The following is a 16,820-nucleotide window of genomic DNA, read 5'->3' as shown; positions in this document are numbered from 1 at the left end:
GTGCAGGAATAGACCACATGGCATATATGATAAGCAATCCAAACATTAAAAAGAAAACTTAGTGCTGAAATTTGAAATTCTAGTCGTCACCAAAAAATGCTAGACGTACAGATAATTACGAGAGTTTTATAGATCCCTCTCTTCCCACAACTAATCTTTCCTCCCTGATTTTTAGGGTGGGGCCGGCTCTCATCTAACTACCAATTAAATCTGCACACGCCAGCCCGTCTGTAATCCTCTGTAAAATATTTCCGTATGTCTCGTTGATCACGACGTCTATGTACATGGAAGAAAATCTTATGCGACCCGGTCGCAGGGTCGCATAAGATTTTCTTCCATGTACATGCCCCTGTCGCTTGTGGGTCTCTATTGCCTATTGGCCGGCGGTGTCACTTGGTGGTGGAACTGGCTCCGTCCTCGCAATTGCCGCCGCCGCTCTGTAGCCCTAAGTCGAACATTCCCTGCAACACCGGCTGGTGGTGCACGCCTCCGTCAGCAAAGAGCAGCCTAGCGGGGAAGCCGAGGCGGAGGCTCGCCAGGTCGAAGTTGTCGGCGAACCGATTGCTGTGCGGCGACTCGCTCTTGGTGCAGAACATGGAGTGCTGGTGGAGACCCGGCGGTGCGGCGCCGATGCAAGAAGTAGTGTTGGGCTTCGTTGCCGTCAATGCGGACGATGGTGTCGCTGTCGCCGCGGGTTCTCCGGCGGAGGCCTTGGACTTGGCGCAACGCTTGGCGCTGCGTTTGGCGCTGCGCTTGGCGTGGCAGCTGGCGACGTTGCGGAGCGCGCCCCCGCGGGTCCAATAGCGGCGGCATGCGTGGCAGAAGTGACGGGGCTGGGTGAGGGAGTAGTTGTTGAAGTAGCAGAACTTGGTGTTGGTGGAGTCGCAGCGCGGGCACTTGAGCCCCGGCTCCGGCTGCGGCACCTTGGCCAACCGCGCCCGCTCCACCATCGACATTGGCGCAGATATGGCGCAAGTGGTGGCGGTGGTGCTGGGCTTCGTCGACGTCGACGTCCCTGACGTGGCAGCTACGTAGGCGGCGCGATCCGCGATGTCCCTGTCGGCGGCGGGTACCGCCGCCAGGCCAAGCGCGGCGCCCAGCCCAAGGCGGCATTCGCCGCAGAAGTTGCGGGGCTGTGTGACGGAGTGGTTGTTGAAGAAGAAGAACTCTGTGTTGGTGGAGTCGCAGCGCGGGCAGTTGAGCCCCGGCTCCGGCTGCGGCACCCGTGCCTGCTCCGACGACGGCGGCGGGGCTGGGAATAATAACACGCCGCTCCCGCTCTGTACTATGCTGTCATGGTCCTCCACCTTCGACGCCACCAAGACATTTCTCTGCGGCGACGACTGATCCTACAGCGCCGACGACACCATCCCAAACTTCATCTTAGTATAAAACGGTTATGAGAAATGTATATATACCAAAGGGAACCGGATCCTTAACATTGAGAAGGAATGTCACCGTGCTACAGTGTTAGGCTAGTGTAAAATGAAGAAGAAAAGTTAGAAACTGTTAGTAGATAATTAATAGGTTGTTTAGTGTTGGTATTTGCTGTAGATATAAATAATTTAAATTTAATTTTATTTCACCATCAATTTGTTTGCATATAATTACTATAAATGTATACGGTAGATCATTAAATTGCAAATTAATTTAAATTATTTTAGACATAATCATATGAATAGAAAGAAGGAAAGTTAGAGTATTGTAACTTCTCTAACATTCCTTTTTAATGTTAGAGGATCCGGTTCCATATCAAAGTGGGATAGAGCTAGTAATTACCGACGACGCGCGTTCCCTGGCATCGCACTGCAGCGCCCCGCAGACTTGTTTGGGCAATTCCATTCTTACTCTGAGCAACGCTTCGGGAGATGTGATCCGATGGTGACTTGATTCTACAAAGGTATAGATAAATAAAATAATGCTATGTCAATTGGAGTAGAGTACAAAATAAGGTGCAACTGCTTGCCATTGGCAAGGATTTACTGATCACGTGGACATGCCCAGCTCATCCAAAAAATTCAAACTAGAGAGAAAGAGATGGATAAGGAACTCTCTGGGTCAATCAAACTCCTCACTTACTGTAAGTGCTTTTATATTTGAAATGCTAAGAAACGACAGTCACACGTTTGTAGCAGGTCCAATTACTCAAGGGTTGAAGAGTTTCAGACAAACATGATTTATGAAAAGTGGCACAACATCAACTTGAATACTAGTCGTCTGCAAAGTACCCCAGTTTATTACTTATTTTGGAACGGAGGGAGTAGTATTTATTTATTTTTTTAGAAGTGTACATTAGGATTTAGAAAAATAAAACTGAAAAATAAAATACACGCATGAATCTTCACGTAATATCAATGTCATAGGATTTAGGTGTGCAATATTTAGAGCACATCTAGATGTGCTTTAGCAAAATCGTTTTATTAAATATCTTAATTCCTGGTCTAAAATGTTACTTACTACATTATTTTATGAAAAAGATAGTATAAGGACTGCAATGTCCAACGAGAGAAGATTAACCGAAAAAACTGTACCTTCCCCTTGACGAACTCTCACGAGAAATGGGCTAGTGATTCCTTGTTGAACACTCTCTTCTCGTACGTTTTTAATCTCAACACCCATCTTGAACTTTCCTGTTCTGGCATGGAAGGAGGAAATCTGGAAACTGACATTACCAAGGGCTGCCTCTCCATCAGTCAGTGCCAAGACACGGTCACCTCCCAGGGCTGGTGGTTCTTCTAAGGATTGTGAATGCACTAGGCAGGCACTGAACTCCTCTGATGTCCAATAATCTTGACCTTCGACATTGAAATCGCCATGAAGTAGTACGACCTCCACAGAAGCTGAAGACAGCGGACCAGATGTGACTACCCGATTATTCTCATCATACAAAGCTACCTTTAACAGACTCCCATCCCCTGATTTGATTTGTTCCTGGGTGTAGTAGTCATTGCAAACCCTATTGACAAACCGCAGTTGATATTTGGCATTCCTTTGCTTCTTAACTGGTGGCCTGAAAATGCTATAGGCACATGAATACCAGTTAGTAAGATGGTTGTCATGATTGACCACCGGCCAATGTGATCCTCTCAATTTCCAACAGAAGCAATGGAAACTTCTAAATAAAGAGAGAAAGTCTTGGATTAGCCAACGTACTCAGCGTTTGAATCATATGGCTCGATGGGACGAATGAGAACGCCTCTCCTCTGAGGAGTTTGCGTGGCTCGACTCGTAACACCAGTAATCATCTTCAAAACAGAATCACCTGATGAAGTACTGGCCAGTAATTTATGGGCTTTATCCATGAGGCTTGTACTGGGTAAACTTTCTCCATAAAACCTTGACTGTGTGCTATGCAGCGGCATGAGCTCGTCAAGAAAGTTCCAGTGTTCCTTGGGCTCCATATGAGGTTTATCCCATTGAAGTAGTACTTGACCACATCTAAATGACCCATCTACAGGACAGTCACACAACATAGTCACAGCTTAGCTTGGCACAAGCCCTTTGGTCAAATGCAGTTTGGCTCTAACAAGATTTTCCACAACTATGCTTATCTTTTATTGTGTACCACATGAATTTTGGAAAACATATCGAGACAAAAAAAATTAAGGTTTGAACATATTTTTAGTTTTGTGTCCAAACACCACCTATCAATTTATAGGTACAACAGTTCAATAATTGAGTCACCGACATGCACAACAAACAGTTTTTGAAACAGAGACACGACAAATAATGGCCCAGATAACCTCTTCTTCTATTCATTTTGCCATTTTTCTTGCCCCTGTATTCATGTACCACATGCCCATACAGCCCCTTTCTACTGAAACAGAGTTGGGTGAAGAAAAAAAGATAACTGACATGTGTCCCCGACATGTTAACCTAGTGGAATTTACTTGGGAATCAGTGAGTGAAGGTAATAGCGAGAATGAATATGTACAGCCAGGGGGCAATTTTAGGAACTGAGTAAAGTACTTTCCCCGTCCCAAAATAAGTGACTCAACTTTGTACTAGCTTTAGGGAGTATAAGGGTAAACATATTCTATGCAAATTAAGAAATATGAAAGGAGGAGGCAAGAGGGACCATGTTAAAATTAGGCATAAAACAAACATATTAATGTTTTGATGAATTGTAATAATTATTCTGTACTCATCAAGTAGATAAGTCCAAAATTATGAAGGTGACACATGCAAATGCTATCAGAATGATTATTAAGTTTAAGACAAACAATATTTGCCTCTAATTTGAACTTACAAGTCTCTTGAATTTGTGTCGGGACAATTAAAGGATGTACATCTTCCACAGATATCTCCCCTTCAGGGATGGAAGTCCACTGAATAAAGTAAACAAATTATGTCAAAAGAGAATTTACAATCCCTATGATATAAAGTAAAGCACTTACAGAATTCATTAAAATGTCACATTTTTATATACTTGTTATTTTTATTTTTTTGCGGGGGAATCTTTATATACTTATTGCTCTCTGAGTAATTGCATTAGATATAATCATCGTAATACCCACGACAAGTGAAACTGCTAACGAAAACACTTAGACACAATCACACAAGGTAATGTAGCAAAACAAACCCAAAATTCAAAACCATTTCATGTGTTTGGTAACACCATAGCATACTGTAGAAAAGTTTGGGCATAATGGTCTGCTATCCCTTAGGATCACACACCCTTTACAGATACAGAAACAATGGTAACTGAACTAGTGGACTCTAATACATACTCCCTCTGTCTCAAAATTCTTGTCTTAGATTAGTCTAGATATGGATGTATCTGATACCAAAACGTGACTTGATACATCCGTATTTAGACAAATCTAAGACAAGAATTTTGGGACGGAGGGAGTATTTCTGTAACTTTTGTTAGACTACAAACCTGGAGTTAGTGACGGAGACAGGCTTAGGGAAGCTATGGCTATAGCCCTAGGCCTAGTAAAAGCAACCCTTGTAATTCCTTCTTATAAAGTATAGAAAAGCACTAGAGTGCATCACTCAACCTAACTTAGCCCTAGGTGTAATACAGTGCTAGCTTTGCCTGGAGTCTTATTGTACAAATTAGTAACTCCTCAATGCATATCACAGTTACCTGGCGAATATCATTCAATGTCGTGTATGCTGAAAGGTTCGGAAATGCAAGTTGAGAACTTGCATTAGAGAAACTAGTGTACTGATCTTGTCCACGAGCAAGTAAGGGTTGATAGACTGGACAATATCCTAGAGGTGCATACAAAGTATTATATCATCTGCAATCATTCATTCATTTTGGTGGTAGAGGAGGCTTGAAGCACTAACTATTACCTGCTGCCTGCGATGGATTTTGAATGCTTGTTTGTTGCATATTGTAGTCTTGACCTGTTGGCGAGCCGAAACCCAATCACTTTCATTTACTTTGGGAAACAGAGAAATAGACAATACCTTATACTAGCATTTACCATTTTGCATTATGTGTGCATTGGTTGGCTGCCACAAGATTTGCATTGGGATTTGTTGCGAAAATTGTTGACCATTGCTGTTTAGGGCTCGCCCTGAAAAAAAATAACATTTGTATTAACTAACGTAAACAAGATAAAGAAGACTGAGGCAGAAGGCTTCACCATTTCCCTCAACCATCTGTGGCACAATAGCCGGTGGATAACTCAGTCGATTATCCTCTGCAGTGTCATCAGTCAGAAATTCTGTATGCTTTCCATGGTCTGCGAAGTTTGGATTCAATAAAAGTAAATAAAATGGAAATTACACTACCGAATTCTTGCACATGAGGATAGCGGAGGCTTATCATCTGCAATCATTTTCTTTTACTCGTTTAGTGGTAACGGAGGCTTCAAGCACTAACTTGTTACCTGATTTCTGCAATACGTCTTGAATGGCAGGTGGTGGAAGACTATGTTGCTCGTCTGGAGTAAAAGGACTTTGGCCTGTTGGTGATCCATAAACGAGTTAGTTGATATAAACAGAGAAATAGAGAAAGAAAAACGATAGTTACAAGCCTTCACCATGTTGTGTTGTGTGGGTGCTGGTTGTCTGTGCCAAGTTTCGCGTTGGAACTGGAGAAGGCTTTTTACCCTTTTTCTTAGACCCTGGCTCTGGAAAAAAAATTCCCTTCAACTAGCGTAAACAAGATAGAGGAATACAATGACAGAACGTTTCACCATTCCCTCAATCAAAGTTGTGATCACTTTGAGGCAACAAAGTAACAAAAGGAAATTGTGGTAGTATCAAACTTGCTCCTATTTATGAGAGTAGATCATGTAACATATCACATAGAAAATGTTGATCATGTTTTAATTAATACTGAGATTAAAGTAACTGGTAGAATATTAAAAAAAACATTACTTTTTGTCTTGCCTTCTTGCACTTTGAAAGGATTTGATACTCCTTCAAGAACTCTTACTTCTGTAGGTACTGCAATCATTACTCCAAACTTAACTTCCCTTTGTTGCGAATTATCCATAATAATGGCACCTTCATGATCACAACACCCATCACTCAGATCAAATGTATCATTTTTCACTAGCCTTGTGATTCCTTTTCGTGGTTTTATTATGCTTTCCTCAAAATCCTCTTTAGACCAAGAATCTCGCTTCGGTTCGTTGAACCATCCTTCAATGACAACTAGGTAAACTTTTGCTGAAGCAAGAAGGTGGTCAGGTGCGATTCGATTGCCGCCATCATACATGGCAACTTTTATGTGACCTCCGCCATCCTCGGTCTCTATAGTTTCCTTTTTGTAAATTGTTCTGCTCACATTATTTTCAATTACTAGTCGAAATCTTGTTGATTGGCTTACTTGCGATCTGACAAACACATATCAGAAGATAAGTTAAATTCTAAAAGAGGAGAGCAACAGTGAAATGTTCTTATTTTATAAGACACATAAGAAAAAACTTATCTCGTGAACTATGTTTTCTCTTTATACGTCACTAGATAAGTGTGTAGCTTAGGCCCATCTTACTTGCAACACTCGTTATTTGGATGCCTATTTCAGTTCTGACATGTCATCCTTCCTAAAGTGGGTGGTAGTGGCACCATCTTAGTAGTTTAGACTACATCATTAGATAATTAGACTAAAGAAGCTTCGAATTGATTGAGAAAGAACTGGAACACAAATAAGAGAATTTGGTTCAAAAATTCAAATTATACTATGTTGTCTACATAATCAGTACTAGACCCTAGATTGTATAACATGAACGATTGTGTGAATTTCCATGAATTGCTCAACAAAACTAGTACACTTCTATAATTTGGTCCAACAACTATGATATAAGAAAGTACAAATTATACTTGTTTATTTAGATTGTTTGTATCACTTGCAATATCACACCTAAATTAGTACACTTCTATCGAAAGTGCTACTGTATCAACATGTATGGTAGGGCGGAGCCATAATTTTTGTGGAGTCTGGGCGAGTTTGAGTCTAATTGTCTATCTGAAGATGAATACCGTCCCTCAAAAAAAAATACCGGATGTTCAGATACACAACATATAAAATAGCATCAAACTCCCAAACCAACAATGCACATATAAATAATGTAGTAAAAGTATAAACACAATAGCCCTATAAATGTAATTATAAAATGAACTAATAGATAACATATCAATGTTCGGCTTCATACACCGAAATCCCTCATCTATGAAATTTAATGCTTTAAATTTTGAAGGTAGCATCTACTTAGAACAAACCCTCAAACCAAAGACTAAGCTCATGAAGGCGTGATCTTCCCCAATGGCCAATCCCCCCTGCCCCAACCTCAAAATTTAAATCCTAAGCCTATCTATTCTAAATCAAAACTTACCTAATCAGAAAGGATGGGACAAGTGGTCCGATCCTGGGGATGGATCCGCACCGCCCGTCATCGGCCGAGTGCGGTATCGCGAAGCTCTATTTTTGTTGACATCTTGGGACATGTCTGCACCAAGATTTTCATGGGATCAACACATGTGGAGAATACCGTGGCATGATTGGAGGACCTGCAAGTGGTGAAGGTGGGTTTGGATGGGATTAAGACTTTGCTTCACAGGCAGTTGTTCAGACTTGGCTTGCAGGGTATGTTTCTATCCAGACCGGACATGAGTTCTTGTGAGCCTGGTGGTACGTGATTTGTAGTAGTAGCCTCTGCGAGTGGGGCCATTAGCATTGGATGACTTCTTTGTTGGTGGTGCTTCTTTGAGTATCGAGTCGTGATTTCCAGAGTGAAAACCCAAGGTCTGGCCATTATTGATTGTGTATGGCAGTGGCCTTGTTGAATGCATTGTTTTGGGAACACGGTCTTTCTCTAGGGTGAAAACCTACTATCTTTGATTGGGCAACGACAACATTTGTGTATTGTTTCCTTCCTGAAAACGTTTTTGAAGAACCTTCTTTATAGTCCGGATGCTGTTTTTGATAGTGGTTAGAGTGCTGCTACTGCGGGTGCGGGTGAGTGCGGTGCGTGGATGGTAGCCTCAGCTCGCCGCCGCCGGTCTGTCTGCACGATGGGTGAGAAATGAACAGGTTCCATATTCTGACTGCTCGTGTTGTTTAGTATAAAGTTGGGTCATCTATTTTGAAACGGGGGGAGTAATAGTTTTGGAAGTAAAATGTGATGTGGCTGCTAAACTCGGGATGCTTGGTACGCCAAGTTAATTAGATCACTACTCACTGGTTAGTTACCCCATTATTTTACTAAGGAAAGCCTACTAGAGTATGCCCGGGTAAATCACACGATTCCACGATGTCAAACAAGATTTGCCCATTGTTTATTATACGTACGTCCACTGTCAAGTAGAGCCCAGGGTCGCCGGCCGCTGGCTCCGCCCTAGATAAATGTCCTGATATTTGGTAAATCTAAAATCGTAAACATATCACTGGAAGAAGTTCAGTGCAGGTTTTTTTCTTAGAATTTAAAATTGGTCCAATCTTCCAGTTCTATAAATGGGGCCTGTTTACCATCCACATTTCAAATACTATCTCACACCTATGCTATGATGATAACGACTGATGTAATAGAGTCCACATCTCGACGACACACCCTTCTAAGTATCCTAGTCAAACCATAGCTAAAGAAACTCCTCACCTCTGAGATGGAGATTTATCGTAATGATTTACTTCAGCACGCCCTTCTTTTCGCATCTCTTGGATTTTTGAATTGAGCTCTTCATGAGATTCCTTCAGTATTTTGAAATATTCTTTGAGTATTGTGAAATCTTCCTTGAGTATTCTGATATCTTCCTTATGTTTGTTCTTATCTTTTTCCCTCTTTTGCTTAAGCTTTATAATTTTTCTTTCGAACTTTTCCTCCGTGGACACTTTAACCTGTAAAGGAAACTAACTGAAAATAGGCACAGTCTATAATAAAAAATTGCTGAAAGTTTCATTAAGTCCATGCTGCTTAGTCAATTATAGAGAAAGTGAGTAAAGAAAATATTGAGACAGGAACAAAAAGAGACACCCCTTAGCTATTCTGATTCCTAATAAGCATTCCTGAACTTTTGGTTTTTTTTTTAAAAAGGAGGATAACCCCTGACCTCTGCATCAATTGATGTATGCAGCCATATTATTAAATAAAAATGTGATAAGGTCTTAGGGTTTAAAGAAGCTCATAATCTGAGCAAAAAGGTCGAAAAAAATAAATCTGAAAAGTGCCACATCCGGCCATTAAAAACAGACTACGATGCCTATACACCTAGTCTATTATTAGTTTGCCATGCAAATCGGCTGAAGATAATCCGTGCTACCGTTTCCCAGCGGTTGCACCCAATAACCAAAAGCTCCCGAAGTTCTGAACTTCTGGTATGCATTAAAAACAACGTACTTAGGTGAGATCATAACCATACGGTCCCATAACCCAGCTCGTAGGTGATTTATATGCTGTGCGTTCCATCACACGAATATGATTAAGGCTATTGTGTCTTCAAGAAGAGCATATCAGTAACAGAAATAGGGTTCAAGCTTAATCCAGAGTGTCAAACTAACGTTGGCGCAAAGAAAAGCCCAATCAGTGCAATATTTATCGACAGAGAAAAGAAAAACTCCGGTTTTCCGGTGAATCAAGAGATGAAGATACCCGTATGACGTCTTTCAGTTCGATTACTGCCTCACATAAGGTATCTGAAAACCCCTCCCGAGACATCCCGTCACTTAACATCCTTCTACATTTTTTTATGTCAAAATGAAACAAAGAAAAATTAGAGAAAACAGCAGAGCCAACAGTAAAAGGGAGAGAGGAGGGAAACTACTAACCTGTTCTGGCAGTGGCAAGACCTGTACCGCTTGGCATCGGAGGAGCTCGACTCGTCGTCCCTTCCCTGATCATGTTTCCTCTTTTTCCCCATGATGAAGACCACCCAAGCTGTCCCTCGGCCGAGTTGTGTGGAGGCTCCTCGCCACTATAGCTAAGCTTACTCTGTTTGTGTTGGGTTCTCCTTTTACCCAAGCAGGGCACCACACGGCTGCCAATTTTTTCCACTACGGTGGGCTCCACAGGACGACTTTAGCAGCCAAGGCCTCTACTCAGAATTTACCTTAATTCGAAAAGATCCATGTCGAATCTCCCTTCTATTAATAGATAGTAGTATTTTTTTTCATAATAAAATACGTGTGATTCTGGCTATGCGTTACTTTTATCTGTTCAATTTTATTCTTAGATGCTTTTGGGAGTATTATCCACCCCTTCTTATTATTATGTGCCTGTTTTCCCTCGTCGGATTTTCAATTTTTCAAATAAAAGAAAGGTTGTGCTCTCCTTGTTTTGCTTGATTTCAATAGAACGGGCATGCAACAATCTAATTCCTGTGTAATCGTTACGCTACCATGAAGATGAGTGAAGTTTTACCCTTTAGAAAGGGATATTCATTTTTTAGTTTTGCTGCACAACTTAGAAATGTATAGTTTTTCGCAAAAGAAAAAAAAAGAGAGAAGGGGATATTCATTTTTTTAGTTTTTTTGCACAACTTAGAAATGAATAGTTTTTCACAAAAAAAGAAGAGAGAAAGGGATATTCATTTTTAAAAATTTCTGCACAACTTAGAAATGAATAGTTTTTGGTCCAAATTCAGCGACCATTTAGCTCATTTCACAGTATGTGTCCATTTGTAAAAATAAATAGAAAAATGAACTCTGATTTCTGAGAACTTTTAAAACATATAAATCCGTAAATCTAGAAATAGATGTATTATTGTGCACTATAAAGTTTTCTTTTCACTGTACGTATTCAAATAAAAAAGGGGTTGTGCTGCCACTCAAAGTGTATTCTGAATTTGTCAAAGAAAAGGACATGCAAAGCGAATCTAATCCATTATTTTCCATCTTTGGGTTTCCATTACATTTTTTTGACAGGGACAGTGATTCATTGCATTGCTTCTTGAAACCGGGTCTGCAAAGGCACAGAAGTTAGTGGGATGGGTCCAAGGAATTCATTTTCATGATCAAGGAACAGAGAGAAGTTCTAGAAAGTTCCTTGGAACTTCTGCTGCTCTCCGCTTCTTGTTCCAGTGCTGGAACTCATGCTGCTCTCCCTCCTGGGAGGTTCCGTGTCACCCCTCGCCACGGAGGGCGTCATGGTGTGTGCTGCACTGCTGAGTAAGAGCCAGTGGGTCCTGCACTCCTGGGGCCCACTATCGGTGTAAAAGTCAGGGCTCAAATGATAACACCTACACGTGACACTTATCAACACGCCCACACGTACTCGATGCAGTTCGATCTATTTGCACGAATTTTAAACCAGTTGTCATTTTGATGGAGAGCCACGTAAGCATCCAGCATTGTGTGGGCGCTATCATTTAGTGCCACACGTGTGACGCTCCTTGCCTGAACGGCACACAGGATGCTCGCTCGAGCGTGTGGGCGAAATTGCTCTTCGCCCACACGACGCTCACACTGTGATAAACGGCAACTACTGGCAACTATAGTTTGACCACACATGGCAACTAGCTAATCACACACGGCAACTATGGTTTGATCACATGTGGCAACCACCGTTAATTAGACATGGCAACTATAGCTAACCCGAACGGAACAAAAAAAACAGAGAAGTTGTCATGCTTTACAACTAAAGTTGTCATCCCGGGGTAACTAAAGTGGCCATCAAAAAATATCAGGGCGGAATTGCTTCATGCCACACGTGCGGGTTGGGGTGAGTAGTTGTTGTTGGTTCGACGTGTGGCACGAAGTAGTTACATCCGGACGTGTGGTCAGTTTTAATGTTCACCCACACAGAATCATGTGGGCTGCCTGTTGGATATGCCACACAAAGTCGTGTGGTCGGGTGTTTATTGTGTCACACGTGTGACAGTTATCAGTGTCTAAAAGAAATGAAAGATTGGGCATTGTGCAGCCAGTTAATTGTTGGCCTTCTGTTAATTTGTAATATTTAATTGGACATTGGGTGGCAGGAAAGACATATTTGGAATTGGTATACGGCCGAGATGCTTACATGAAATTCGGGGAAGCTTTAGATAAATAGAGACTTTTTGGAAATGAAGGTGTATCTCCGGCCTCTGCATGATAATAATGCATGCAGTCATTTTATTAAAATTTCATGAAGTATCACAAAGTCTTAAAGTATTACAGCTTGCAAGAGGAGTGAAAGTAAAAAAAAATCAAATTACATGCTGACAATGACAACTGGTATGGCAATATGAAGGATAAGCTCCCTAGACTCCTATCCTGTTATGTGACCGCCATCCGAACCGGTTGAATATAGCCCGTGCTACCATCTCCCACTGGTTGCACTCAGTAACCAAAGGCTTCCTGGATTTCATAGGAGTGAGTAAGGACCATGTACGAATCCAAGCGGTAGCTCTGAAGATGACCTGCAAGAAAGTTAAATCGTGTTGTCTGTTAAATATCAAATCAGAGGACAAAACCTTTTTCTCTAAGGAAGGCCAGACAAGTGGTTTTGCAAATAATATAGATGTGCTTTAGCAAAATTGAATAATATACTTTCCGCCACCGATCCGCCTCGTCTTCGGTGGCCTTAGGGCCACTGCGGCATGGTGGATCCCGACCATTGCCGACGGGATGGCTTCATTTTTAGATGTTCCTTCGGGTTTTGTTAGGGTTTATGTCCTGCTCAGGAAGACGAGACAACGACGACTCCCTGAGATAGAATAAAGTTCTCCCCGCCTAGCTCTCGTCTCAGTGGTGTGTCTAGCATCGTCGGTAGGCGTTGCTACCTCTTGAGCTTGCGTTGGATTTCTCCGAAGAGGAAGGGATGATGCAGTAGAGTAGCGTAAGTATTTCGCTCAGTTTTTGAGAACCAAGGTATCAATCTAGTAGGAGGCCACGCTCAAGTCCCTCGTACCTGCACAAAACGATAGCTACTCGCAACCAACACGATTAGGGGTTGTCAATCCCTTCACGGTCACTTACGAGAGTGAGATCTGATAGATATAATATTTTTGGTATAGAGATGCAAAGTAAAAAGTAAAGGAAAAGTAAAAAAGCAAAGCAAGATTAAAGTGATGGGGATTCATATGATGAGAATAGACACGGGGGCCATAGGTTTCACTAGTGGCTTCTCTCAAGAGCTTAAGTATTCTACGGTGGGTGAACAAATTACTGTTGAGCAATTGACAGAATTGAGCATAGTTATGAGAATATCTAGGCATGATCATATATATAGGCATCACGTCCGTGACAAGTAGACCGAAACGATTCTGCATCTACTACTATTACTCCACTCATCGACCGCTATCCAACATGCATCTAGAGTATTAAGTTAAAAACAGAGTAACGATTGAAGCAAGATGACATGATGTAGAGAGATATTCATGCAATATGAAATAAACCCCATCTTGTTATCCTTGATGGCAACGATACAATACGTGCTTTGCTGCCCCTTCTGTCACTGGGAAATGACACCGCAAGATCGAACCCAAAGCTAAGCACTTCTCCCATGGCAAGAACTACCAATCTAGTTGGCCAAACCAAACGGATAATTCAAAGAGACTTGCAAAGATAACCAATCATGCATAAAAGAATTCAGAGAAGATTCAAATATTATTCATAGATAGACTTGATCATAAACCCACAATTCATCGGTCTCAACAAACACACCGCAAAAGGAAGATTACATCGAATAGATCTCCACAAGAGAGGGGGAGAACTTTGTATTGAGATCCAAAAAGAGAGAAGAAGCCATCTAGCTACTAACTATGGACCCGAAGGTCTGAGGTAAACTACTCACACTTCATCGGAGGGGCTATGATGATGTAGAAGCCCTCCGTGATGACGGCCCTCTCCGGCGGAGCTCCGGAACAGGCCCCAAGATGGGATCTCGTGGATACAGAAAGTTATGGCGGTGGAATTAGGTTTTTGGCTCCTCTCTGATCGTTTGGTGGTACGTAGGTATATATAGGAGGAAGGAGTACATCGGTGGAGCTCCGAGGGGCCCACGAGGCAGGGGGCGCGCCCTAGGGGGGGACGCCCCCCACCCTCGTGACCGCCTCCCTGATGCCTTGGCGTAGGGTCCAAGTCTCCTGGATCACGTTCGGTGGGAAAATCACGTTCCCGAAGGTTTCATTCCATTTGGACTCCGTTTGATATTCCGTTTCTTCGAAACACTAAAATAGGCAAAAAACAACAATTCTGGGTTGGGCCTCCGGTTAATAGGTTAGTCCCAAAAATAATATAAAAGTGGAAAATAAAGCCCAATATAGTCCAAAATAGTAGATAATATAGCATGGAGCAACCAAAAATTATAGATACGTTGGAGACGTATCAGGCATCCCCAAGCTTAATTTCTGCTCGTCCTCGAGTAGGTAAATGATAAAAAGAGAATTTTTGATGCGGAGTGCTACTTGGCATAATTTCAATGCAAATCCTCTTAATTGTGGTATGAGTATTCAGATTAGGAAGATTCAAGACAAAAGTTCATATCGACATAAAGAATAATAATACTTCAAGCAAACCAACAAAGCGATTATGTTTTCTTAAAGTAACATGGCCAAAGAAAGTTCATCCCTACAAAATCATATAGTTTAGTCATACTCCATTTTCGTCACACAAGAATGTTCTCATCATGCACAACCCCGATGACAAGCCAAGCAATTGTTTCATACCTTAATAATTTCAAACTCATAAACTTTCACGCAATACATGAGCGTGAGCCATGGATATAGCACTATGGGTGGAATAGAATATAATGATGGGGGTTATGTGGAGAAGACAAAAAAGGAGAAAGTCTCACATCAATGAGGCTAATCAATGGGCTATGGAGATGCCCATCAATTGATGTTAATGCAAGGAGTAGGGATTTCCATGCAACGGATGCACTAGAGCTATAAATGTATGAAAGCTCAACAAAAGAAACTAAGTGGGTGTGCATCCAACTTGCTTGCTCACAAAGACCTAGGGCACTTGAGGATGCCCATTGTTGGAATATACAAGCCAAGTTCTATAATGAAAATTTCCACTAGTATATGAAAATGATAACTCAAGAGACTCTCTATATGAAGAACATGGTGCTACTTTGAAGCACAAGTGTGGAAAAAGGAATAGTAGCATTGCCCCTTTTTTGGGCCTTCTTTTTCTTCTTTGGCCTTTTTTTGGGACAATGCTCTACTAAATGATGATCATCACACTTCTATTTATTTACAACTCAATGATTACAACTCAATACTAGAACAAAGTATGACTCTATATAGATGCCTCCGGCGGTGTACCGGGATATGCAATGAATCAAGAGTGACAAGTATGAAAAATTATGAACGCTGGCTTTGCCACAAAATACTATGTCAACTACATGATCATGCTAAGAAATATGACAATGATGGATGTGTCATGATAAACTGGATGGTGGAAAGTTGCATGGCAATATATCTCGGAATGGCTATGGAAATGCCATAATAGGTAGGTATGGTGGCTGTTTTGAGGAAGATATAAGGAGGTTTATGTGTGAAAGAGCATATCATATCACGGGGTTTGGATGCACCGGCGAAGTTTGCAACAACTCTCGATGTGAGAAAGGGCAATGCACGGTACCGTAGAGGCTAGCAATGATGGAAGGGTGAGAGTGCGTATAATCCATGGACTCAACATTAGTCATAAAGAACTCATATACTTATTGCAAAAATCTACAAGCCATCAAAAACCAAAGTATTACGCGCATGCTCCTAGGGGGATAGATTGGTAGGAAAAGACCATCGCTCGTCCCCGACCGCCACTCGTAAGGAGGACAATCAAATAACACCTCATGTTTCAAATTTGTTACATAACGTTCATCATACGTGCATGCTACGAGACTTGCAAACTTAACTCAAGCACTTCTCAAATTCACAATTACTATACTAGCATGACTTTGATATTACTACCTCCATATCTCAAAACAATTATCAAGCATCCAACTTTTCTTAGTATTCAACACACTCAAAAGAAAGTTTCACAAATCTTGAATACCAAGCATGTTATTATTAAGCAAATTACCATGCTATTAAGACTCTCAAAATAATTTAAGTGAAGCATGAGACATCAATAGTTTCTTTAAAACAAATCCACCACCGTGCTCTAAAAGATCTAAGTGAAGCACATAGAGCAAAATTATAACACTCAAAAGATATAAGTGAAGCACATAGAGTATTCTGTCAAATTCTAATTCATGTATGGCTCTCTCAAAAGGTGTGTACAGCAAGGATGATTGTGTCATACTAAAACACAAAGACAAAAATAATACAAGACGCTCCAAGCAAAACACATATCATGTTGGTGAATAAAAATATAGCTCCAAGTAAATTACCGATGGAAGTGGATGAAAGAGGGGATGCCTTCCGGGCATCCCCAAGCTTTGACTTTTTGGTGTCCTTGGATTATCTTGGGGGTGCCATGGGCATCCCCAAGC

At 41.4% G+C, this 16,820-nt stretch overlaps 1 protein-coding gene across 5 annotated transcripts; it reads right to left on the bottom strand.

Annotated features, from left to right (window-relative positions):
• Window positions 1–305: 305 nt before the first annotated feature.
• LOC125545570 lies at window positions 306–10,391 on the bottom strand. 5 transcript variants are annotated; one of them, XM_048709565.1, is made up of 15 exons: window positions 10,226–10,391; window positions 10,050–10,134; window positions 9,060–9,298; window positions 6,340–6,800; window positions 6,000–6,089; window positions 5,847–5,921; window positions 5,601–5,699; window positions 5,439–5,531; window positions 5,305–5,358; window positions 5,093–5,220; window positions 4,250–4,328; window positions 3,154–3,451; window positions 2,532–3,019; window positions 1,780–1,892; window positions 306–1,349 (listed from the first exon to the last, which is right to left on the bottom strand). In XM_048709565.1, the coding sequence occupies exons 1-15, from the start codon at window positions 10,315–10,317 to the stop codon at window positions 390–392; spliced, it is 3,354 nt and encodes a 1,117-aa protein (XP_048565522.1). In that variant the 5' UTR covers window positions 10,318–10,391; the 3' UTR covers window positions 306–389. The 5 variants fall into 5 exon arrangements, with proteins under 5 accessions (XP_048565522.1, XP_048565523.1, XP_048565524.1 ...); XM_048709566.1 differs by having other exon boundaries at window positions 6,352–6,800; XM_048709567.1 differs by having other exon boundaries at window positions 9,798–10,134; window positions 10,226–10,390.
• Window positions 10,392–16,820: the final 6,429 nt, after the last annotated feature.

Source organism: Triticum urartu, chromosome 3 (assembly GCF_003073215.2).
Source record: "Triticum urartu cultivar G1812 chromosome 3, Tu2.1, whole genome shotgun sequence".
Classification (NCBI taxonomy): Eukaryota; Viridiplantae; Streptophyta; class Magnoliopsida; order Poales; family Poaceae; genus Triticum; species Triticum urartu.
Note: the sequence above shows the minus strand (reverse complement) of the source record. Positions and strands in the feature narration are given on the sequence as shown.